Source organism: Lepisosteus platostomus, chromosome 6 (genome assembly GCF_059453375.1).
Source record: "Lepisosteus platostomus isolate fLepPlt1 chromosome 6, fLepPlt1.hap1, whole genome shotgun sequence".
Lineage (NCBI taxonomy): Eukaryota > Metazoa > Chordata > Actinopteri > Semionotiformes > Lepisosteidae > Lepisosteus > Lepisosteus platostomus.
The window spans coordinates 51,966,254-51,992,933 of record NC_142616.1 but is presented as its reverse complement, the minus strand read 5'-3'; the positions used below and the strand labels follow the sequence as shown (position 1 = coordinate 51,992,933).

At 36.0% G+C, this 26,680-nt stretch overlaps 1 protein-coding gene across 1 annotated transcript; it reads left to right on the top strand.

The window, feature by feature from the left end:
* The first annotated feature begins 1,431 nt into the window (after positions 1–1,431).
* eogt (EGF domain-specific O-linked N-acetylglucosamine (GlcNAc) transferase) lies at positions 1,432–16,513 on the top strand. Its single transcript, XM_088636286.1, has 16 exons — positions 1,432–1,583; positions 2,766–3,031; positions 4,238–4,338; positions 4,597–4,705; positions 5,227–5,321; positions 6,044–6,148; positions 6,355–6,461; positions 7,163–7,266; positions 8,904–8,996; positions 9,092–9,163; positions 9,983–10,069; positions 11,052–11,120; positions 12,024–12,085; positions 12,948–13,067; positions 13,344–13,446; positions 13,773–16,513. Exons 2-16 carry the CDS (start codon positions 2,828–2,830, stop codon positions 13,917–13,919), a joined length of 1,578 nt encoding a protein of 525 aa, XP_088492412.1. The 5' UTR covers positions 1,432–1,583; positions 2,766–2,827; the 3' UTR covers positions 13,920–16,513.
* Positions 16,514–26,680: the final 10,167 nt, after the last annotated feature.

Below are 26,680 nucleotides of genomic sequence, written 5' to 3'. Positions count from 1 at the left end.
ATGCTCATGTTTTTCTAGGATTTCAGATAACTGCGTGATCTGCATTAAATATTGCTTTGTGTTATAATTTCAAGACGTGGGTATTACACACACAGGTGACTTTTGAAACTGAATATTTGCTGGGGCTTTCAAAAAGCGAGAGCTTTCAAATTAGATTTTTGGATGAACAGTGAAGTTTTGAATTCTGAAGGAGATTTGTTATATTTAACTTTTCTGATGTTTTCGAAGACCTGATATGGGGTATGTCTTGGTATTTTTTTGGTATTGTACTATTGTTTTACAACATGCAACTTAACTGCTTTTAAAAATAATTTAAAGAGTTTATTATCACTATCATATGAAGTAAAGAAAAAAGACGTCCTAATTTACTGTTACGTGAAGACAGTTTGTTTAAGCGTTATTACGATATTAAACTAATTTTAATTAAAATAAGTTTAACCTCTTTATGAAGCCGATCTATGCATAAAAAAGTTTTTAATGGGAAATAGAGTGAATACAAATGGAATTGCAACCTATCAAATTGTGAATACTTTTGAAAAGGGAACTGGTAACATTAGTAGACGGTGTTTTCTTTAACAATGGCAGACTCGAAGGATGTACAGTAATACAAACGGGGAACTCGGAAAACCACCAGTATTATCTGTAAAGCTGGAATACTTTTATTTAAGAAAAAACAAACAAACGATATGAAACAATCTAAGGACATGAGGAACAAACTACACAAAACAGTAAGAAAATATCTGAACAATGCCAAGGCCGTATATCTACCCAACATATTATTGAAAATGCGTTAGCATAAACCTTTCAAATAAACATTATAGCCATAAGATGCCGTGAGCACATTTGTCCTTCAAAACGGTATGGTATTTATATGGAAGGCTCAAAAATACTTAACACATGAGATGTATTTATAAATGTAATCGTATTTTCTAAAGTTTTCAAAATGTGCATAGTTAATCCACTTCACCAGACAGACAAAAGTAAAATAAAGAAGTCTTTCAGAAGGAATACATTTCCACCATACAAACTTAAATACCACAATTGTACCAGCATCAGATACAGAAGAAAGACATGCAATATTGGATTGTATGTCTGAATTATTTCCTATCTATATTTGTAAATTAAATGTTGATTCCCTACATTTTAAGTTTTAAAAGTACTGCAAATAAAAAAGTTTCCGTCTTAAATATCATTAATGAAATTAATGGCAACATTTTGTGTTTTGGCCTGGTATATTGTGCACTATATTAAATATACGAATATATAGAATATGTTATACAGTAAAGCTTTATTGTAATTGTTTTCAGTCACTGTGTTAACAATTACCCTGATTACAACGTGTCAGTGTACACGACTATGCTTTTTAATTATGTCTAGTGTACGCTTTGTCTTAACTGTAAGACCCTCAATGAGATGCATAGCTGGTCTCCACAGCGCCATCTGCTAACTAATATACCGGCGCCTGGTTTCCGGTTATGGCGACTTGCTCTTACAGTTACACCAAGTAACTGCATGGTGAGGGAAGGATGAAATACACAGGCGCCGCACGATATCAGCCTGAATGTATCTGCCACCTTGCGAATGTAAGTAACCTTGTAATATTGTAGCATGGCTAGACAGTCAAAGCTGCCTCTGTGCGCAGCCAGTTAGTGGGGCGGTTTTTACCGACGCATTAAACTCATTCTTAGCTAAAGAATGCACTGGCCAGGATTAGATTACCTACCGCATTAAACACATTTCAAAACATCCATATCATTCATTGTTAAATAGAATTAATCTAGTGTATCTAACTTAAGTTTTATTATATGTAAAAAAAGTATTATTCTTTAATTCTTTCAGGAATAACATTTAATAAACGTCCTCATAATTTCAGAATACATCATCTGGGTCTGTCTGGTATCTGTGGTATTTGACAGCTGTTTTAACAATTGGTCACAGAAGTAAAATATATCAATTTGCTAATCACTGCGGAAAGTTTACTCCGTAAGCTTATAGCTTTTCTTTTGTGTATGCTTGAAACAGCTGATAAAGAGGGCAGTGCCAAATCTAGTACTTCTGAATGTATAATTGCATTTATAGGTAACTTTGAAAACAAAGGGAAAAAATTCTGAAATACTCTGCTCTACGGCGAATACCAGTAGATGTTCCGGAAATTGTGTTTTTTTTTTTCATTGTAAAGGGAGGACGTTTTTGCTGCCCATGTGTCTATCTCTGCTAAACAGGATACCAGTTTTAATTTGAGTCACTTATTCACTCCTCCAGGGACCTGCTAAATAATCTAAACGAACGAGTTTTGATTTATTTTGAACGAAGTTTTGTTTTTCATCGCAGAGGTGAAAAGCATGGAATCAATGGGACTTCTTTGGTAGAAAAGACGTGTTAAGCATCATTTTTAGCGAATAACAGTAGCGAAGTATTACCAATACGTCAGAGTATATTAATATAAGGAAATGACTGTCTCACTGCTGGTGAATTATATCTAAATAGAAAATAATATAATACCATATATAAAATCTATATAGGTTTGATCTTTTGTTTCCCATTAATTAAGGCACTGAATATCGTGTAACACATCTACGATGAATATCAGAGTGGGAAAATCGTTTTCCAGCATTTGGGTTTGTATAGCTCAGTGGGCTCTTCAAGTAGTTGTTTTGTGGTGTTCGTTTTTTAAACTGCATATATTTTCAGTTTTTTTGTGTAACCCTGATAACCCTGATTGAACTCTGTACCCATTTCAAACTTCATCCTTTTTGTCTCTGCAGAAGTAGCTTCCCGTGAATTGCATTGCAGTGCAACTTCCCCATGAGATCTCTGTTAACTGACTATGCTGTTGCTGGTAGCGCTTGGTGCGGTCTTTGGTTGTACTGTGGTTGACACAGAGGACAACCGCTTTAACACGGAAGCGAGACTCTACAAACCGTTACTAAACTATAGCTTCTCTCTACCAGAAGAGCATATCCCCTATTTTTTATACAGTAATAAGAAGATCGCCAAAGTTTGCAAAGAGGATCCTCTTTGTCCATTTCAGGTAAGAATTTCTTCTTTTCGTTTTCAGAACTGAATGTATTTAGCTTTGTGTAGTCACTGTACCTTAACGCAGATTTCAATATTTAGTTCTGTAAAGCAACAAACTGATGTTCACATCATTAAAGGTAAAAGAAAATAATTACCTTTTACTTGTGTGAGATGGCATTTCTTCTTCTTTTCTTCTTCAGAAAACATGGTACAGCATAATAATACCTCTGATCTTGTTTTTAGTTTACAAGCCCTCATTCTTTGTATGAGATGTTTTAGTATTTGCTGCACTGTTTTGGAAAATAAGATTTGTCAGAAATAGAAAATAATAAATTGCCGAAAAGAAACATTAAATAACATATCAATTCATATCTTAATTAAAATCGTCCAATTCTTATACTTTATTCCATATCACTGACAGTTGAGTGCAGTTTTGTCATGAAAATTAAACATAAAATACTGCTAATTGGATATTTTATGATCTACTACTGACGTTAATTAGATGTTTAGCAAAATACATTCCTATTATCTATTATTTTCTATTTGGATGTCAAGTCTTCTTTCCTACTTCACACAAGCTGGCTGTAGGAGTTTCTCAGAATGTTTCAGAAGTAGTTTTATGTAAATATGAAAGAATATGACCCTTAAACCAGACCTAAATGGAACCTCTGGAATGGGAAGAGAGCAGATAACTGAAAAAAATACCACTACTGTATATATACTGTATATAAAAAAAAGATTGAGTTGGTTTTGAAAAAACAGAAATTTTGTGTGGAAGTTGGATTTTGATTAAAGTAAAACATACCTCATTACTATGGGACAATGTAAAAGAACTGAACTTTGTTTTAAAGGCAGGGCTTTTATTTAATTATTTGGGAACATGTACATTTGGCATGGCTGTGTTTTCTGCATTCTTTCTGAAATATAAAATGGATAGACCATTTGCACATTCCTGTTTGCTTCTGAAAATTGCTGCTAAACTGAGATTTATTTACAATTATTTACAATTTTATTTACAAAGTCTTATCTATCTACTTAACTTAACTATAAATTGCATGCAATAAGGATTGCCCAGCATGCATGTTATATTTAACTATGATCCACATGTTGTTAAGAATCTTTCCTTGAGGGAATCAAGGCAGGTCCATGTCTTCCATTTGCTCAGTTTTTTTGTGGAAAATGTTTTCTGCATTCAAAAAGCCTTCTGTTCGGCTAACAGGAATTCCTCAAGAACACTCAATCTTGCTGGGGATATGAACAGAACTGCTTGCCACAGCACAGGTTCAGCTATCCAGTGTGCTCCAGTATTGATTCAGGATGGTATGTTGTAAGCCGCCATTGAATTAAAGTTGCAGATTTAAGCTGAAGGTCACCATTTGTTACCATTTTAATTCCTTTCCATTTTGTGTGGTATATACAGTATTGTTAAAACTATGGGTCCTTTTAATGTGCATGAAGCTCTCTGTATTGAGCTTAACCAAACAAGAACTGAAACTTGTGTTTCTGATGTCCAGTCTCAGGAGAGTATCAAAAAACAGTCTCTTATCTCGCGACCTCACACTACCATTTTTTTAACAGGGCAAACTCTATTCAAGCAGCTCAGGACTTGTTTTGGAAACAAGCAGATTTTGGATATGTGCGAGAACGATTGGATGAAATGAAAAGCTTGTGTAAGCCTATCAAACCGGTAAGGTTTCTCATTCTACTTTTTGCTAAAAGAATGTTGATTTATGGGCAAGGGCAGTGGTTATGTGAAGAGGTATTGTGCAATTATAGGGGCCTAGGGTGATGTGGGATGGGATGAACCTACAGGTTCTAGTAATTTATGTCTTTTATGTAATGTTGTATTTTTTAATGTAATGCTTATGTGTAGTGTTTGTGTGTTTTTGTAAGTCTCTTCGTGTAAGTCTCTTCAAAACAAATTCCTGAGAAATTAGACAACAAAGTACAGTATTAAAGCAGATTAGATTAACATCAAAATCACTGAAATTGTCAATGCTTGGGAATGTGAAGATCAAAAAGAAGTATGATGGAGGGCTATCGGAGAGTGACCGTACTTCCAACAGCAAAAGTTGAGCAACAACACAGCAGAAGTGTTTTTGTACTGTACCCCAGTGTTTTGGAAATTGGCTTGATGGCATGACGAAGGGCTTGAAATTGAGAAGTATTTTGGGTAGTGCAATGTTATATTTGAATTTCTTCTTCCAGGGGGACTCTTCTCTGGTTTGCACTAGCTTTACAAGGTACTGCAGAGCTACCAATCTGTACCTGGATTTCAGGAACCCCAGAAGGGGCCCAGAGAGGTTGGTTTCCCCCTTCTGTATGGATATAGTGAGTTATGACAAGAAAAAAAATCCAGAAAGATGTTTTAGGTATATATCTGCATTTGCAGACCAAAGTACTGGAAGTCTTCTATCTTAAACCTAAACTTCTTAGTTAGCACTTGGAAAGAGGAATAAAGAGTCTCAAGTAGCAATCTGTGTCATTGACAAGTATAAATCAATTTAAGTACCACCTTTTATTTCATTTTGTGGTAGAATTTAAAATAGTAAAAGTACACAGTGTATTGTATTTGGCAGGGGTGGTGAGGGGGGCAGCTTAGCTAAGTGGGTAAATCTTTGGTTTCGTAACTTGTGGGTTGTGGGTTCAAGTTCCTGCTACTGACCCTGGTGTTGTTGCTACAGAAACCTAAATAAGCTCTGGTCTGATGAACTACTGTGGCTCAGATATGGAAATTAAATACACCGTATTTAGAACTGCTTGTAGTTTTTTCCGAAACAATCGTTTGGGACACTTACTGTTCATAGGATTTTTAGATTCAGAAATTCTTAGAAAAGTATATCTGCAGTTGTAATAGGCAGTTACTATCTTGCATCTATGACCCTCAAGTCAAGAAATAGTGGCTTTTTGAAAGATAAAAAGAGATCCTGCTAGAAGATGGTACTGTATGAGTGTTGAATCTAGCTTTTTATTATGTAGCGCTGGTTAATTTCTGTATGTTCATATTTTTTGGTACACTTTTCAGATATAAAGAAGATTTTTTCCAGGAGGGTGAGGTAGGTGGACACTGTAACCTGAATAAGGAAGACTTATTATCTGAAGGCCAACATAAGAGCCCTTTGCAGTCATGGTGAGTTTCTGAATTTGCTCAAACCTCCTAATCTGTGTTTTATTTCTTGGTAAAATTCCATGTTTATTTTGGAAGTTTTTTTGTGTTTAGGTAATGAGAATCACTTGGATTATGATTATTTAGAATTTTGGACCCTTATTTACAAAGATATGTAGAATTTTTAAATTGATCTCAAATGAAATAGTACATTATTCCATTTGTCTTAGGTTTGCAGAATTGCAGAGTTATACACAACTGAACTTTCACCCGATAAATGATGGCAAGTGTGATCTTATCATTGAAAAACCTACCATCTTCATGAAACTAGATGCTGGTAAGCATTTCTGTTTCGCTTTCATTCATTTGTAATTTTTGAGAAGAAAAAGCACCATGTAGTGAAAAACAAAGGCTTAAAAGGTGATTTATATATAAACAAACACCTGTGATATTTTCATATTTGCTCAGGAAGTGAGGTGTGGCTTAGTGTAGTGGACTCTGGACTCATGACTGGTGGGTTGTGGGTTTGAGTCCCTGCTGCAGACACTGCTATTATGCCTTGAGTGATGTACCCCAGTTTCTCCAGCATTGCTGTGGCATAACTCCTACATTACTCTGTTCTCCACTCCACTGATAGCTGATGTACATATGAGTATGGTGTATGGTGTATGTATGGTGAGTATATTGGCGCACTTTTGGCTGCTGTTGCATCATCCAGGTGAGGGCTACACATTGGTGGTGGTGGAGAGGAGTTCCAACTACCTGTAAAGTGTCGAGAAAAACACTATATAAATGTAAGGAATTATTTATTTAATGTTCTACCAATGTAGGGGGGTAATCACATGCTCTCTAGTCCATTTAACAGTACAGGCAATGGCTCTGGTATGGACTTCACTTTTGTACCTTTACTCAGGTACTGAAAAGTGTTATTTTGTATTATCTACTCAGGTCTATAGAATGATGTGCTTCATTCTAGTATCCTGTAATTTTAGGAATAATGGCATGGTTTTAACTTTAAAACGTTTTGCGTCTTCATAGGGGTCAACATGTATCATCACTTCTGCGATTTTGTCAACCTCTACATATCCCAGCACATCAACAATTCCTTCAGTAAAGATGTGAACATTGTCATGTGGGATACGGTGAGCATTTAATCTCTGAGCCCTGAATAACAAGACCCGAGCTTTGCCTGGCAGTCATTGCAATGTTGACATGAAAACCCTCTTTGTGTGTGTGGATCTCAAGCTTAAAAAATCCAGCGCAATTACTGGTGGCTGAGTTCTTCTAATGATGATGTGAGGGCCTGATGAAGAGGCGGATGGAAAAGCTAGCTGATGATTATTTCAATTAATAATTGTTGTCCTTGTTCTTAAGGAAGCAGAGTAATTCAAATTCAAAGCACATTATTGGCATGACTGATTAATTAAAGTGTTGCCAAAGAAATAACAATTAGCAAAAACATCTATAGACATTTAAAATAAAACATATTACTATTACATATGATGCAGTTTTGTTATGTCTTTTTGATGAGGAGGAAAGAAAATTGATACTTTTAACTATTTGCTTTTTAGCATAGTAGGTAAGTCTCTGGGCTGGCATTTATTATATTTGATATATTTTTTCGCAGGCCAGTTCTATTGTTCTCTGATGTGTGGTGCAAGCAAGCAAGCTGTAAACTGGCTGTTGTGTCAGAATTAGGAGCTGCTCTGGAAAGCCAAATTTCTAGAGTAAGACTGGAAAACAAATGCAAGAATCTTTCCACATTCCTCTTTTTCTTTCCTGACTTTCTTTTCTCAGATCTATGCGGATTTTGTAGTACACAGTGCAACACGAGCTACAATACGTTACTAAATGTATTATATAAAAATAAAAAAAGGTTTTCTGAAACAAATATGAAGCTAAGAGCTTTGCCATTTTATCTCACAAGAAACCGTATCCTGTGAATTGTTTCTCTCCCTCTTTTGTTTTTAAGACATAGGAAGGAGGCAGAGAAGGGAAATGGAAGTTCCTTTCATCTGGGAAACAATGTGTGTGAAAATGCAGAGCTGATCAGTTTACAATGGGCAGCTTTTACATCAAGGAAGCTTGTAGTTCTTCCACAAGGCACTCTTTACATTAGAGTGGCAATCAATAACAATACCTTTGTAACAGTACCTCTGTCTTCTTCCTCCTATTCATATTTTTGGTGCTTTTAATGGGGCTAGCAAGATTGATGCTTGTACAAGCAGATTTTTTATTTCCGAAAGAAATTAAAATAAAAACTACTCTTGCTTAGAACAAGAACAGAGTAATTGTGATTACATTTCTGTCAATATGCTGTTCCTGAAAAGTAAACTGATATACCGTATAACATCTAACCTCATAAAGCTGGTTTTAAACTGTGATGTTTTATTTTAAAGGTTTCTCAGACCTCTATGATAAAAGGAAAATATGAAATGTTAAAAAGAAAAAAGCTACTTCTGTTTTACTTTGCCAGATAGAATGTACCGTTATTATTTATTTTATTGAAAATGTATCCCTGCTCTTCTTTGTGTCTGTCTGCTCAACAAGTCACTTAACATAAATGAAACTTTTATTCACTTTTATTTCAATTTTACAACTATAAACATAGTTTTCTTAGGTGATATATTTTGAGAGGGAGAGGGTACATTATAGGTAGCAAAATGCTCATGTTTTCTTGTTAGCAGCTGTGTTCACTATTGGGAAATTACTAGCACAATATACAGGGAGATGGTCCCTTGTAATTAAGGTCTTTTCAACTTCTTGTCTTTTCCTGCAGAGTTCATATGGATATGGTGATTTATTCAGTGACATGTGGAAAGCCTTTACTGATTATGAAATCATACATCTTAAAATGTTTGACTCTAAAAGGGTAAGGGGCATTTTTTTTTATTTAATTCCCTGCCATTTCTTGTATTGTTGTAACTTAAAAATGTTAATATATATTTTATCTCACATTTTCAACAGGTTTGTGTCAGGGATGCAGTTTTTGCTCTGCTCCCTCGGATGAGATATGGTCTATTTTACAACACCCCTTTAGTAAGTATCTCTTACTTCAGGAATAACCAAATATCTGTGAACCTCTAAGGAGTTCATGGTAGTATGTACACTGCACAACTGTATTACTCAAAACGTGTTACTTGCCTGTCAGTTCTAATTTACTTTTTCACTGGGGTCATTGGAATGAAGGACTGATCATGTTGTTTGTTTTATCAAATTCTCAGCTGCTCTAACTGGTATGGTGTTTATTAGTAGGGAACAGTAAATACTGGGAGTTTTGCTTTCTCATGTTACTTACCCGTCTCTGTTGTGTTTTCAAGATTGCAACATGTACAGTACACCTCTGGTTGGTATAACAAATAAATAATTATTACACTTATTTATACTTACAGCACTTTTCTGGACACTTGAGTGATGGGTGCTACACATTGCCTTTTTCTTTTCACCCCACTGTATTACAATATAATTTGTATTTATTTGGAAAGCAACTACAGTAATATTGTTGCTTTTCTATAAAACTACCATTATAGTCTTGCCTATATGTTAGAATTCAGTTAACAGTGAAATGTCCTCATTTATATGATCTGTTTTCTAGTTTTAGCTTGTTTAAGTATGACACTTCAAGTAGTTGGCCTTGAAAGGTTCTACATAAAACAAACTTTGATTGCTTGAATAGGTCTTTGTGTAGCTCAAAATCCACATGGTAGTATTTGTAACTTGTTTGGTCGAGGCTATCTATAGAAGCTCCAGGTCATGATGTTGTCTGACCCTGTTGTTCACATAACTTTCATGTGCTAAACTACTGCATTGATTGTTGTTGTGCTGGGTTGACATTTGACATCTTTGTTTGAACTGCAGGTCTCTGATTGCTACAGCACAGGGCTTTTCAGGGCTTTTTCCCAGCATGTTCTACACAGGCTGCATATCACCCAGGAAGAGTCCAAGGTAAGGTTACAGCCAGAGATTGAAAAGGAGAGGTTGTGATTTTTTTTACGGCTAATGCACAATTTTATAGCACCTAATTAGGTTTGGCCTTTATGGGGGAAAAATATTTCAGAAAAAACCTGCCTGCATATTCACAGTTCCCTGTAAAATTGTCAACACCTGTTACTTAGAAATTACCCTGCATTTACAATCTCTTTACTGCAGATTGTTTTGCAAACTCCTGGCACTGAGCTCCCTTTCAATATTGCATTAAAACCATGGTCACTTTTTATCACCCTAATTTGATTATTTTTGGTATTTACAATTCTCATGTGCAGTTATATTGTGGAGAAAATTATCTTCTGTGTGGAGTGAGATAGACCTTTCTTAGAAAAGTGTAATGTTTGCTTGTTAAGGCTTACATTTCTGAATGTTTCAGTCTGAGTGCATTATACTTAAAGATTGCTTAACAGTTTCTACAGAAGGCATTCGTTAATTCTGAAGCCTTATTTTCCACCAGATTGCCATTCACTTTCAGACAGCAGATGAACAGTTATCTTTCCTTTAAATCATTCTGGTGGGCTAAATAAATCCATCTGACTGTGCCGGATAATTCATTGCATCCAGCAACACAGTTATCATAAAAAATCTGAAAAATCCAAAGACACGCTGACAAGGTTAATTGACATCTTCAGAATGCTAACGCATTTCTCCTGTACTGTACCATGAACTGATGGGTCTAGTCTTATGTTCCAGCTTATTACTGTGTTCTGAGGATAAAGAGGATGCTAAAAGTGGATGAATTAATGGATCTGAAAGGTTCTTTAACAGCCAAAATATTCGTCCATGAGGGACACATTACCGCATCAAAGTGTTCTTCCACAGAACATGCACTAGAGGGCACTGTTGCATAACTAGCGAGACTGAGCCCTGCTCGAGCAGGTTGGGATTTTTGTGGCTCTGTGGGTTGAATAATGTTTTACTTGCCTTACTTTGGTTTCAGGAAAGGAAAATTCGTGTCACCCTTTTAGTACGCAGCACAGAGTACCGTAAAATTTTAAATCAGCATGAGGTGAGTAGTGCACTTTTCTTAAAAGAAAATACAGTACATTAAAGTGGTACATGCATGCATTTGAGGGTATATAGAAATATGAACTCTAACTATATGATGGGAAATACTGAGTTTGAAAGAACAACATCTGAAAAATAATTAGGTGCTTATGCTATATATCCTGTAAATTCAAGCAGAGTGTATGGATAAAATCAGTAATCATATCACCCTGCAACTCACAACTGGCAACCCACTGAAGCTAAGCAGGTGTGAGCCTGGTCAGTACCTGGATGGGAAACCTCCTGGGAAAAACTAAGGTTGCTGCTGGAAGAGGTGTTAGTGGGGCCAGCAGGGGGCGCTCACCCTGTGGTCCATGTGGGTCCTAATGCCCCAGTATAGTGATGGGGACACTATACTGTAAACAGGCGCTGTCCTTTGGATGAGATGTAACACTGAGGTCCTGACTCTCTGTGGTCATTAAAAATCCCAGGGGTGATTTTTAAGATAGGCTAGATAGATAGGCTAAGTGGCTTCCTCTCATTTATAAACCTTTTTAGTATTCAATTGAAAAAAAGGAGTGCAGCATTTACTATATTATTTTAAAATGCATTTCTAATTTTCAAAAGAAAAAGAGAAAAGAGAGATTAAAAACAGTTCTTTTTTGTTCAACGCCTGTTTAGGATTTGGTGATTTTGTCCTTAGGTTTGATGTAGTAAAGGTTTTGGTAGTATTGTAGAGGTTTGCCTTGTCTTTTCTTCATTGTTATACATTTGTTTTTAGAAAATTAAGATTTAGTGTCTGTCAGTTAAACAGGAATGACTAAAGATTTAAAGCACTAATGTAAACAATGTCAAAACTTTTCAAAATTAAAGTGCTTTTAGTTTTATCGATTACACTCACCGATTGTGTCCCTTTGTGTTTCAGCTGATAAGTGCACTGAAGACCATATCTTTATTTGAGATTAAACTAGTAGATTACAAATATAGGTAAGTAATGTCATTTTGCTGCAAAACTACATTAAAAACTTTAAAGTTTAAAGTCCTGTCTTCAAAATCTTTTCAAATATGCACTTAAAGACATTTTTTTATTTATTTAGAATTGACAGTTATCTTAGTCATATCTACCCAATGAGGGTAGCGCAGTGGCACAGTGGTTAACCTGCTGCCTTGCAGCTCTGGGGCTCTTGGGTCAGTACTGGAACTGGGGTGCTATCTGCATAGAGTTTGAATGTTCTTCTCATGTTCACCTGGGTTTCCTGCTCTAGTGAGTTAACTGGTGGGATAATTGGCTTTTGGGAAAATGGGCCCTGGTAGAAGTGTGTGTCTATGTCTATGTATGGTGATGCACTGGTGTCCCATCCAGGATGTAGCCCGCCCTGGGCCTGTTGCTTTCTGGGATAGGCTCTGGTTCTCCTGCGACTTCTAATAAATTGTGAGTAGTGCCACCCTGTACCAGAGGTTCAGTGCCTATTGGAGGACAGGCTCATCCTTCACTGGCAGCTCCAAATGCCTGTAGGCTTCCAGGAGGCCACAGGAGGTGTTGTCTCATTTAGAGTTGAAAGAGCCTATCAACTTACAACCTATCCGCAGCAGCGTTAAGTGATATTGATGCCACTTGGTGAATTCTGTTCACCGTCGGCCAGTGACATGACTCACGCTCGAACCTGCTGTCGTAGAGCTCAGCCTATACTCTCGCACATGCCTTTATTGGTTGAGCCTCTCAGGAGGCCCCCAAATGTTATTGATTTTAGCCAAGCTGATTCTGTCTTGTGGCCTTGCAGAGGGTCTATGCCTTTTCTGCAAACATTCTGCAACAATAACTCAAGTGCTTTTGTTTTACAACCTGCAGGGAGATCCCTTTCTTGGATCAGGTTAAAATCACTCACAACTCGGATATTTTTATTGGCATCCATGGAGCTGGCCTTACGCACTTGCTGTTCCTCCCAGACTGGGCTGTTGTTTTCGAACTGTACGTAAGACATGCTCTTTTCACGCAATAAAACCAGATATCTTCTATTTTCCTATTTGCTCTTTTGTTCTTCTCTATGATTTTTGTAAACATCTAGGTTTTTGTCCATACTTCTTAACAAACAGACTTTTTTTTCAGCATCTGATGCGTGCCAGCATTTTGTAAGCAGCTGTAGAATTCTGCATAATTAAAGACAATTTACTGAGAACAGAAGAGTAAAGACTATTGTAATTGAAATCACATAGTGGAAAATGACATGTGTTCTGTACATTGTAGTTATAACTGTCAGGATAAAAGCTGCTATCGAGACCTGGCCAGACTGCGTGGAATTCATTATATCACTTGGGAGAAGATGGACAAAGTTATTCCTCAAGACAAAGTAAGAAAATAATTATGTCATATTTCTCTTAAAACACAGCAGGATCACAACTGATGGCACACAGCATATGGATCTTATTCCCTTAAAAAATGCAATGCTTACTTATGTTTGTTTTATTGTCATATCATACTGTGACTTGCTTACATATTCCCTTTGAATTATTTTTTTTACTAGTTGTAAAAAGATAAAACAATTTTCAATTGCACTTTCAGCTTCTGCAAATCACAGATTTATACGGTACCTGGCCATGATTAAATACCAAAATTATGTATTCAAGAAAAGGGCAGTGTCAGGTGATTAAAGTGTTTTTTTACTCTTTTATACAGGGTCACCATCCTACACTGGGGGAACATCCGAAATTTACTAATTACTTCTTCGATGTTCAGGAGTTTATGCGCCTTGTTCTCCTAGCAGCAGAGCACGTGCAGCGTCACCCTGGGTGGCTGTTTAAACAGGAGCACGACGAGCTGTAAGGGACGAAGGAAGAGAGTTGGAGTTATTTAAACAGGCACTTATGCATGTACACCCATTACACAGTGTACACACATGCACCTATAAACAGACCCAATTGGCTGCTAGTCTTGATAGTAGCTGATGAATGTCTGATGCAATGCACTCTTGTTTTGTTGTAATTTATGTGAGTCTGTGTGGAAGGGAGGTTGTGGGGACACTAGGAGGTGCTATTGTTTTTTAAAGGTAGGCCTATTGTAATATTCTGAAGTTGCGTGCAGCCCCGCCTAATTCAGCCCTTTTGGTTTAGTTTTATAATACTTGTCCTAATTTATCTGACTTGACTGAAAAGGTTACTTTTGTTACCAGTGTTTTATTTATTACATACTGTAGTCTAACTGTTCTGAGGCAGCTTATTACGTTATTATCAAGGTCCTTAAAGGTTATACTTTATCAACCCATACAAACCTTCCATTGAAGACTTCAAAGGCTATAGTTCTTGCCGTCATTTTCCTGACCTTGAGAAACAACACTATAACAAGATTTGGAAGTTATTTAAACCAAAAATTGGAACCCTGATAAATGGAGGTGTATTGTACAACCCGTGACACATGCGCACAATTCAGATGAACAGGAGAGCCTCAGTGTTCATTTCCATGCAGTTTGAACTGACTGTTTGAAAACCAAGGCTCAGCTTCTGTAGGCTTTTACCAGGATGTGACACTCTTGAGCTTTAAGGAGAGATGTCTGCATAGTAAATCTGTAGATGTCACATCTCTTTAAAAAAAAAACACAGCAGTTATTCATCTCTGCATCACTGAAAAAAACGTGCCAGATTCTTATACTGTATATCTGTGCAGTTTCTTCTGTGCTACACAGCAGGTGGTGCAAAGAGTCTTATAACATGCCCAGCAGGAATGTTAAGGAATTTTGGGGGTCACACAGTGAAGCCAGTCTAATCCTCCTAGACAGTAATTTAAATAAAATCTACAGAACCTTAGACCTCATCATAGGCACAATTTTATATTACACTTTAAAACTTAAAGGCAAAGATGCTATATATGGAAAGTAATTCAATTCTCTTACCTAGAATACAAATAGCACATTGCTTTGCTTACGTTTTACAATAATTTTTCATTTATAAGCACTGTTCAACTCAAAGATCTGTGCAAAAGGATATGCGTAGTCCATGTGTAATATATAGAAAAGGTGAAAGACAACAAAAGCACAGGAAATTGACCTAATAAAAATAGGAGTAAGACTTAATTAGACATTTTGAGCTTTAGTGAAAAGATAGGTATTCAAGGTAGGTTTCAGCAGTGGACAGTGCCAGAAATTCCAGTGGTTTTGGTCAGTGAGCTCCACATGAGGAGTGCTGTACACAAGAAGGCTCTGTTGCCCACTTGTGGAGCCTATACAGTTAGCTCTTTGGTAGAGTGATATCAGCAGATCTCAGATTAAGTGTTGGACACTTGCAATAACCCCTAAGATAAGACCATCAGCCCTGAAGCTATACCATTTAGTCACTGGGGCGTTCATGAGCAGGAGCTTCTACATTTAACATGGAGCCAGTGCAATTTACACAAGATTGAAGTTATACAGTGATAGCACAGTTTTAGTTAACATATGAGCTGAGGAATTCTGGACAAGATGCAGACCATTTAGTGCCTGAAAGATATCCCAGTAAATATCCCAGTAAATTTGTGATGTTACTGCTGGAACATATCAGTATAACCTCAGTCTTGTTACAGATTAGCTTAAGAAAGTTCTGTCATATCCATACCTTAATGCCAGAGTGACTCCTGTAAAATGCAGGAACTACTGCAGTGTTATCTCATTTGGTGATTAATCTAACCAGGTGGCAAAATGCAAATACTTATAAAGATCCCAAAACAAAACCCTGATCCCAAAACAGGGAACACCCTGAATAACAACATTAGAAAACAGCCAAAACTTTCAAACTGCCCCCTATTAGCCAAACAGGAGCCAAATGAAGTGCCAGTGATACCTAACTAATATTCTGTATTCTTCAGAAGGACACTGTGATTGTACATTGTCAAAAGCTGCACTTAAGTATAAAAGGAGAAAACTATTAAGTGACCCAGAATCAAAAGCCATCATTAACTGCCTCAAGCAAGGGCTGTTTCAGTACTATGTTTGTGTCCAATCTCTGGCAGTGAAGATTGAAAGAATTCATCAAACGCAGAACAAAATTGAATTAGGCTGTTACTGCCTGATTCAGATTTGTGAAAAAAGGAAGATTGGAAGGATACTACTCAAGTACTTCAGGGTGATAACAGCAGATTCTACACCTGCAGGTAACAGACTAGATTTCAGATACTCATTGATGAGGTGTGCACCAAATGGACAAAGAGCAGAGAAGCTAGATCTGTGTGGGGCACAGGAACAGGGTCCATAACCCAGGTAGCTGGGGGTCATTTGAGCTACGCATAAGCAATATCAATATCTGTAAAATGAGAGAAACTCATGTCAGCGCAAGTAGGAGAAGGTAGAGTTGCCATGACTGCAGGAGGTGAGGTCAGCGAGTGGTTACTAATATTGTGTATCCTATTGTGAAAGAATTGCATGAATGTGTTACACTGTTCCGGAGAAGGAGGAGAAAGAGCAGGCTTATTAACTGGTTTGAATATGTTATTGTTAATGAATAAAAGAACTGTAGGATCACTGTATTCTTAATTTACATGTACCTAGATTTATTAAGTGTGAATTTTATTTACAATTGTTGCAGGCAATACATTTCAGAAAATACATATTTTTGTTTCGTGTAAACTTTTATAATGAGACAGTGTTTCACAAGACATTTTGTGTTGAAGATGAGGATTTTATTCTGCTGTTTCATTTCAAGGCCCTTTCCAATTCAAATCACTTGACATCTGTATTGTATTGGTTTTGTATGTCACAAAATTCAATACTGAAATTTGGTGACTAAATTGGAATGCAAGATGGTATTAATGGAGTCTTATAAAACCCATGTTTCTAAACAATTATATTGATCATAATTTTCCCAAGAAATCAACTGTATTAAGAGATTCAAACTATAGTATTTTATCCCTAGAAACAAACCAGTGCACAGATTCCTTTTAAAAATAGGTTCTACCCGCAAATTAGAAACTCATTATTTAATAAAACTATATATAATAAACCATCAAGTTTCCTGGTTTGTAATTTGCGTTGACAAAACCTTAAAGGTAAAAAAAAAGGTAAAAAATTGAATATATTGTAAAGCTTGATAGCTTACCTGTAAGCAAACACCTTGTTAATTGTTATTTTCAACAATTGTGAACTTTCTTGATTGAGGGAACTACTTATTACTTGATATTTTTATTTTTTAAGGCATAGACAAAAGTTTTTTTAATGTAGTGATGTTGAATTATGTATGTTGTTGTGAAAGAATTGTTTCTATAATGCTGACATGTTTATATAATGTTGACATTTCTTTCTCTTTTTGTCCCAAATTGTGTGAAACAAATCTTTTAACAAGCATTGTACTTAATTGAACTGCAATTAATTACAATGACATGCAGTCACGGTTAAATAAAAGGCTTTTTAAAGAATACAGAGAGACTGCAGAATACATCAGCATAAATGCCTGCATGTTTTTCTTTTTCTAAACATTTTCATGGAAGAGTGGAGTTTTAAAGATGTTGCTTCTGTTATTGGGTTTAGGCTAATTCGGTTAGACAAGCCCTGAAATGTTAAAGAGCATACAGTAGCTATTACTGAAACCTTTATTTTTACCTCTTCATTTTGATTTATTTCGTTTATACAGTCATTTACAGTACATAAATGTGCAGATTCTTTCATAAACATAATGTTTCTTTTTATCAGCCGTATAATTTTTATTCGTTTATATTTTTAAAGCTATGAAAAGTAATTTTAATGCATTGTGCCGATTTTTTGGTTCATGCAAAAGTGTAATGTCTGAGCATACTGTATATTCCTTCTTAAAGGCTGTGCTGTTTTTTAATCCACCGAAACATTGCTTTTCCTGTATATTTCAAGTGGAGGTCCTTGTTATTTCAGTCAGCATTTAAAAGTGATTCGCTACTTCAAAAAAGGGGGGGCATCTCCTTTTGTGATACTTGAAATATATCATTTCTGATGTTTTATGTGGAGTTATGTTTAGCCTGTGTGATTATTTCTAAAACGGTGTGAATTTACTTTATAAGTCCATTATAAAAATTGTTCTCTTCATTTTCATGTATGTTCAGAGGAGTATTTAGACTCGCAACATTATGAGAGCCACTCCATCATATTTCAACTTTTAAGGAGAATGTTTGTAAAGAACTCTTTTGTAAACACAATGCTTTTGAAAAATAAATGTTGGCAAGATCACAATAAAAAGTTTGAAATTCAGTTGTTTGACGAAATACATTGGTGATTAAACTGAAGGTCATCACAAAACCTCAGGAGAAGAACCACAACAATTCATGCAAATCATGAGTGCTCTGGGCCTTTGTGTCATTAGCTCCCAGTGCTTGTCACTCTGAGACCTCTCCACCATCCCTAGCAACTCTTCAGTTTAAAATAGTGTTTCCGAATTCCTCATCTATGTAGACGTAGATGTTCTACATAGACGTCATCCCTCAATCCAAATGATCAAGCATATCCATAAATGGTCTTTCTTAATTACACCCACATTATTGGTTCTTGTCAGTATCTTCTGAATGTAAATAATCTCCACTCAAAAGGTATAGTGCTTTGTCTTCAATCCATCAATTTTCCAGCTGCTTCATCCAATTCAGGGTCAGAGGGGGGCCAGAGCCTAACCCTGCAAACAAGTGCAAGGGAGGATACACAGGGGACACCAGTCTATTGTACAGTAGATCACACACTCATACCAGGGCCAGTTTCCCTAGAAAACAACTAATGTACTAGTATGTCTTTGGACTGTGAGAGGAAACCCACACAAACACAGCAAGACGATACAAACTCCACACAGGTAGTACCCTGGAATTGAAATTGAATCTGGAACTGAACTCAGCACCCCAGTGCTGCAAGACAGCAATGCTCACCATTACCCCTCCATGCCATTCTTGTGTTCCATCTTATTTCTTCTAATTCTAACACAATAGTAGATGATACATCATTTTTATTTTTTACATTTTTTAAAAAACATCTACATTGGTGGTGGTGGAGGGGAGTCCCCATTACCTGTAAAGCGCTTTGAGTGGAGTGTCCAGAAAAAGCGCTATATAAGTGTAAGCAATTATTATTATTATTATTATTATTATTATTATTATTATTAGAGGGAATGGAGTTTGTAGTACCATTTATTCCAACCTTGTAGACATTACACCTCCTCTTTTAGATGGTGACAGTTCGGTTCTGAGTTACTGCCAATTTCTGACAACAGCAGTTTGCCTAATGTTTCACATTGCTGGAAAAATAGCATATTGCTTAAAACAAAAGGGCAGAGGATCGAGTCTTTTATTACCAGCGCTATAAATCTCGGTGACCTCATTAAACGCAGGACTCTGGGAGACTTCTGTGCACAATTTACTGCTAATATCTCTCCACTAGATGTCAGTAAAGGCCTATATATTGTTAACGTTTTGTCAGAAAAATGGATACAGATACAGAGATACCTCATTTGCCAAGTGACACAGAGTCCACCAGACATTTGCCTCAGTGCTGCAGACAACTCAATATTTTAATGGAAAACCCTTTTTTAGAGTTAGCATATCTGACTTAATTTGTGTACGTGTATTATCAGAACGTGTTATCATTTAGGATTTAATTATACTTCATATAACTAGTGTCAGTTCTCCATGTGTTAGTATTTGAAAGTATGTCTAACTAGCACCAAGGCACCACTTTATCAAGCAAGCTGTCTCATGATGACCTGTGCTCAGTACCTACGTGACCCCATGGCTCAGAGCCGATGTGGTGGAAACAAGACATCCTTGGAATACAGCTGCTTGTGATACAGTGAGTATTTCCATAGCACATTTGCTGTCCAGTACATAATCCAGAGCTAATTACTGTCAAAATATCTGAAATAACATAATGGAGAACCAAAAAAAAATATCAGTTTAAGTTTCCCAAAATGGATTCTCGTAGGGTGTAATCTAAAGTTATAGATATACCGTATATATTCATGAAATGAAATTCAGCACACTTTTTGAGATTTTTTGATAACCTTTGTCACCCCTTCGTAGTCCTTAGAATTTAAGATTCAATATTACTGTATATACTGTTTTAGACTCATCAAATATATATAAAGAAATCACCTGGGTCGATATCCAGTGAAAGCAAACCACTCTTAAGTGCATCAATGTATCAGGCTGTAGTATTTTCTTTGTGTAGGATAAAACAAAATCCAAAATGAATATAATGTCTTATATATAGATGCAACATAAAAATCAGGGTTATGAAATGAGAATTTGAAATTTTCATGTAATTTGCTTAACTGTGTTTTCTAACCTACTGTTTGCTAACCTCAAACATGAAGCAGAAAAACTGTCTACATTTCCCCTTTTTTTCTCATAAAACTGCCCTGTGCATGTGTGGTGACAGACCAGGGGGGCATTTGCATCTGATAAACTGGCTTCAAATGTGAACAGGATTGGAGGTCATGAAATGGTTTGAGATGGACTTTGTTTGCCTTAACTGCGTCCTGCCGTTCTTCTTAAATGCGAAGGAAACAATTAAAAGTTAAAAAATGAACGTCTTGAGACTGTGACATCAATCAACCTTACGTCTGGTGAAGGAATACAATGCCACCGACACAAAGTTAGAGCTGGTTTCTGCATTAAGGTTTATTGAAAAGTGAAATCTACCCTGTTATCATAGATCCCACTATTTTACTCTATGTTCATGTCAGCTGTTGTAGTCCACATGTACTGTGTGTGGAATCCCTTATGCTGTATGCTGAAAATACATAAACCATCCATCTATTTTCCAACTGATTTATCAAATACAGGGACACAGGGGTGCTGGAATCTATCTCAGCAAGCAACAGGCTATAGGATACAGACATGCACACTGTCACACCAGGGCCAATTTTCCCAGAAGCCAGTTAACTTACGGGTATTTCTTTGGACTTTGGGACAAAACACACATTAACATGGGAGAACATATAAACTTCACACAGAATTGAACCCACAATCTCAGCATTGAGCACCAGCAATGCTAACCACTGTGCCACCATGACACCCGTAGAGACTCTATTGATAGTTTATTGTGCATTAAGCAACTTTGCTATGCAGCCTGAGGTGTGCAGTGATATATCCAGATGAGCTGGTTGTTCATTAAGTCTTCAAATTTTCTGTGTTTACAAGAAACTGCTCTGAGCCATTTTGAACTGGATATGACTACAGAAATCCATTGCAATGCACAGACTCAGATAATTGAATAGTGGTCTGGAAGCACAGCACTAGCTTTTCCCTTTATTACAGTGAAAAGTGAAGAGTGTGTAGCATGTGAATTTAAGTAGCTTTTTCTTTTTTTGCTAAGATTGAAGTTTTTTTTAAAAAAACGGCTTTCTTCATGTGTGAATAATCTTGTATTCAATTCAATGTAATTTTCATTATGCTTTTATGCAAAGTCGTTAATCAGTCACATTTATTATTGTGCATGTGCTGTTTGGGTAACATGATTAGTATACAGCATTATCATCTTTAAGGGTTATGCTCTGCCAAGTTTTTTTCAAGAAAGTTACATACAGTGTATAATTCAAATTCAACAATCACATGCAAAATAATCACATTGTGCCATTAAATTCTTCCAGTACCTTTGTAACAAGAGAAGTAGAATTCTTTGTAAGGATGTACAGTATAAAGTACATCTCAGTAAGGCATTTTGCTTCATATGTATTAGATTAATCAATGTTTTTTTTAAAAAGTTACTATCAGTTTCCTCTCCAGCTAAAGAGTTGCTCTGAAGGGTGCAGTGAACATTATTTATAAGTATTTTTCCTCATTAAAACCTGCTTCAGAAGAGTCAATGTGGGTGAAGCCAAGCTGCATTTCTTTTGGTATTTGTGTCCTTAGCTTTGAGTAATTGCTTGCCCTTTTAACTGTAAGATGTCTCACTGTGCAAATGCAGCATATCAGACAGCACTTTTTTATTTATTGTATGCATCTTGTTTGCCGAGTCCAGTTGAAGATTTTGTCCACCTGCTTCTCTTTTTTTTCTCTTTCCTCAGATGGCCCTAACCTAATTTAACTTCCAAAGGAAGGATTTCTCACCACTCAACAAAATAAATCAATTATGATATACTCATCTTGCTTTACACTTTGAAAACAGATCTTCCAGTACAAGAGGCCTTTAATATAGCTCTGTGAGTATGCTTTGAGGGTAAATATGGAAATATTGATCAAATAAAAAATAATATTTTCCACATTATGACCAGATATCACCATAATATTTTCACTGTGGGAACAATTATAGAGTGAAATAGTCCCAGCAGGATTTTTGTAGCTCAATCTTTCTAGGAGAAAACACCCATGAACATTCCTTTCCTGTACTCAGATTTTCCTTATTCAGCAATACACTGGATATGTGAAAGACATTGCATTGGATTTTCTTGTGGGTAAAATTATACAAGGCTTTGGAAAATGTATGGATGCCTGGGCAATGGAAATAAACATTTGTCACTGTTATGGTTCTCTATATTTATATTTCATTTGGTCATGAAAATGATTAAGTGGGATAATTCAGATATTTTTCAATTAAAAAACAGATCTAAAACTAAGATGCTTTACACATACTGCAAAAATAAAGTCGTGACTAACACTTTGCCACAGAAAGTGCAATGAATCTCATTCTAGACCCTTTTCACGCCTGTCTGCAAAGTGAGATGAAAGGATATTTTTGTTGTTATTGTCTGTGGGCACAAAACCCATGGCAAGGAGAGGAGAGATGCAGTAACAGCTACTGGTTAAGTTCAATGTAATGTAAGCAGAATGGGCAGCAAATTAGGATTAGTCCTTCAGTGACTTTTCATGAAGTCCACCATAAGCAGTTGAACGCGTGGCCTTTTTTTTAACTTCAGCTCTTCTTGACACATATATCCTGGTTATTCTATGTGCAAATACTTTTTGTTCATGAGGTTTTGATTACAGTAAAATGGACAAATGAAAAAAAAAATGATTCCATTCTGTTTTCCCTGTTTTGCACTGTCCAAGGTGCTGAACCCACACATTATTTTAATCTTACTGCTGGTGGCTTGCAAGCCACTTATGAGAAATGCAGCTATAAAATCTTCAAAAGATTTGCAGTGTAAGGCCACTTGTCTTATCTCCATTTCTGTATTCACGACTGGCTCCATCTGACTCATTGTAAGCACTGAGACTGAACCTAAACAATAATGTCTCAACTGCTCAGCCCACCTACGTATACATGAGGACAGAAAACACCCGCTTCATAAATATGACTTGGAGTTTGACCTGGGAAAAGCAATCCTGACTTTACTTTGGGACAAAAAAAAGATATTTAAATACACATTGCTTATACTGGCCTGGATAAGCTACATATGTTCATCTTATCTATTCAAAGCAGAAGCCTTAAGTTGAATATATTAAGAGAAGGAAAATGCTTGAAACTGTAACCTTTTTTTTTATTGGCAAAGTCTTATGACCATCATTTGCTCATAATAGACTATTTTATTACAACATTTTATATCCCAAAAGTTGCAAGGTTCCTCATTTATTTTATATGTTTCCTTAAGGACATATTTTTGTCTGCTGATGCTGAATGACTGCTGAAATTAACAGTGATTGGCTGGTTGTGAAGCAATTCACAATCAGGACTGACAAGTGCTACAGACAGAAGAAAGAGAGAAGATGAGCAATCCACTTTTACAGTTTAGGCCAGAATTTCCCTGCTGGTAAACTGTGGGCATATCACTGATCTAATTAATTAACTATGAAGAAAGCAGTTTGCCCACAGGGAAAATAAAGACTTAGTCTTTAACTTGTGAGCTTATGAGTTTCAGGTATTTTGTAGTATATACGGAACATTAAATGAAGTGAAGAGAGCTCTAACCTGGTTCATTGCAATATTTTTCCCATGAATGCACTTGCCTTATTCAAGTAGCTCACCACAAAAGGCACTTGCAAAATGTATTTCCACTTCATGCTTTCAGTTAATGCATTGCCTGTTTATTCTTTTGAGACTGAGAAATGGAGTGGATTTCTCTTGAAGACTGTTTTCAGACCAAATGTACGTCTAAATGCTATTCTAGCTAATAGTGCCCTTAAAACTAGTTATAAAAAGTCCAGCATTGGTCTTCACAAGGTTGTTTGTGATAAATATTTTATTAGGTAAAGATCTGGACAGAAAGGGGGGTTTAATGTTGGAAATAAATCTCAATGTGGGATTTAATGTACAGTCATGGAGAACTTAACTGTTTTGGAGAGCTATTCCTTTCTTTTAATGAGCAGATTAGTATTACAATGTTTTCTGAAAGGCCATTGATGTTCATGTTTTAAACCTCATGCAGACAACTAATTTTCTTCACATGTGTTTTTACACATACTGTAAATGAAAAACATGAACATTGCTTATGGGGGATCTATGAAAATCTTTAATGTATACAGTACATACTGTACGTATCAATACATTATTTGAACAGGAACTTGATTGTGCTTCACATAAATTATTTTTACCAAGATATCACTTGGTTAAAAAAAGCTAATGTTAGTTTTTACAATTGTAAGATCCTTGTCTTGTTACATTTTATTAGCAGTACTGCTTTATTTGTTCAATACAAAAGCTAAACTTCAGTGGAAAATAAGTATATAGGAAGAACCTTTCCATTGTGTATCTATCTGACCAGAAATATTACTAAATTATTCTCCAAACCTACCTACAAGATAAAAGTGGGTTGAGACCTAGTAAATGTATTCATTTCAATATTTCTCTTAGAAACTCCTGTGCTGTGTCTGTCATTTGCAATGCTTCTGGGGTCCATTTGCTAAACTGTTTATCTTGAAAAAATGTTGTAATACCTTCTGGGAGTCTGAGCTAGATAAAACAGTTTACACAGCTGTTTTGGATAAATACTTGTGTAAATAAATGATAAAAAGTGAAACGTTGAGTTCAGTCACTGTACTGATGGCTTTGTTCAGTTTATGTACAGTAACAAACTGTATCAGTACTCTTTTGTATTATAGTTCCTATTTACAGGGCTTTACTACTTGTGCTTTTGAACAAAATGCACATTCCTCACAGCCAGATGAAGCAGACAGCACTCAGAAAAGCAATGATCTAGTGTCCCATTTATATTCACCCCATGTCTTTCAGAATCTAGTTACTGGATTAGGTGCTGGGTGATGTTTTTGTATTTAGTTACATGACACGCTTTTCACAATCTTGTGAAACAATGAAAGAATGTGCATTTTTACAGTTTTCTTTTCTATTCGTGTGAGATTGCTTTTTTAACACTTTAATTGATTTTAATTCATTTAGGACAGTTAAGATAGTATAAAGTATATAACAGCACTGACATTGCTAATGATTGTATTTCATACACTATCAAAATAAAGCCAGTAAAAAATACATATTTGTAAATTTAGGGAAAATTGAAGAGAATCTTGATGTGACACTGTCCAAATTTTGGTTAACATATTACAAGGTATTGAATTTGTAAATATTTCATTCTTTCCTTTCATTAATTCCTAGACCAAAACAAGACAATGACTCAAGTATTTTAATGAAGGTCTGTATCTGATGTTATCTCTTACAAGTCAACTTCATATGCAACAAATTGTTCATTTTATTGATTTTAAGACTGATATACCTTAAGAAAGAAAATTTGCAGATAGTAAACATCACTATCTCCAGACAATATATAAAATGGAAGACTGACGAGTTTAGAAACATTAAACACACACACACACACTGTTAGGGTACCTAAATAGAAACCAACAAACATGTTACTAACTAAATATGACAATGTGAGTAAAACACCAATGAGAGCAAAACCTCGTGGTTTACAAACATGGGGTAAACATCTGTAGTTTGCTTTACTGTAGTAATGAATGAAATCCTGGTTAAAGAAGGAACAGATGGTTTTTGATGACGTTTTTTAATGTCCGGAAAAAGATTCCCACTTGGTTCCCAAGCGGAGACCGTGCGCTGAACACTGGTTTACAGAGCTGCTTGTTCCTAATACATCGTTGTAGGCTCTGTCAGGTGTGCTGCTCACAGAAGTATCTGTAAAATCAGTGTGCTGACCGTTCGGTGACACCAGAAACTGGATACTCGCAGTATTCCGATGCGGATGGAATAGAACGAATTTCGTGAAACATTTTTGGAATGTGGTCGTCAAACAATTCCAGAAGAGTTTTTTTTGGTTGTTAGTTTGAATCATGTATAAGTAAACGGAATCATCATTCACAGAACAAGCGAGAGCTACAGTAAATACAGTCTATTTGATCTGCAACAAATTTGGTATTATAATATCTAAACGGTCTGGTTTTAACCATTATTTTAACAGCGAAGCAATGAGGATCTTATTACTCTTTATGTGTTTTACTAGGTATAGTTTATAATTTTTACTTTTGACCAGTCTTATTTTCATTATACAAAGCAAATCTAGCACGATCCCATCTTTGGGGAAAACAAACATTTATACGCGAGGGTTAATCTCTTTATAACATTGCAGTTCCTTTCTGTTTTAATCTCTACTCGATGTATTGTACATCTTCCTTCTTAATCCATGGATTATTTGTATACTGTAGATGTTTTGCTTTTGGGAAGTTACTTTGTTTCCTTGCCACGCGTACTGTACATATGCACTGTAATGCGAAAGTAC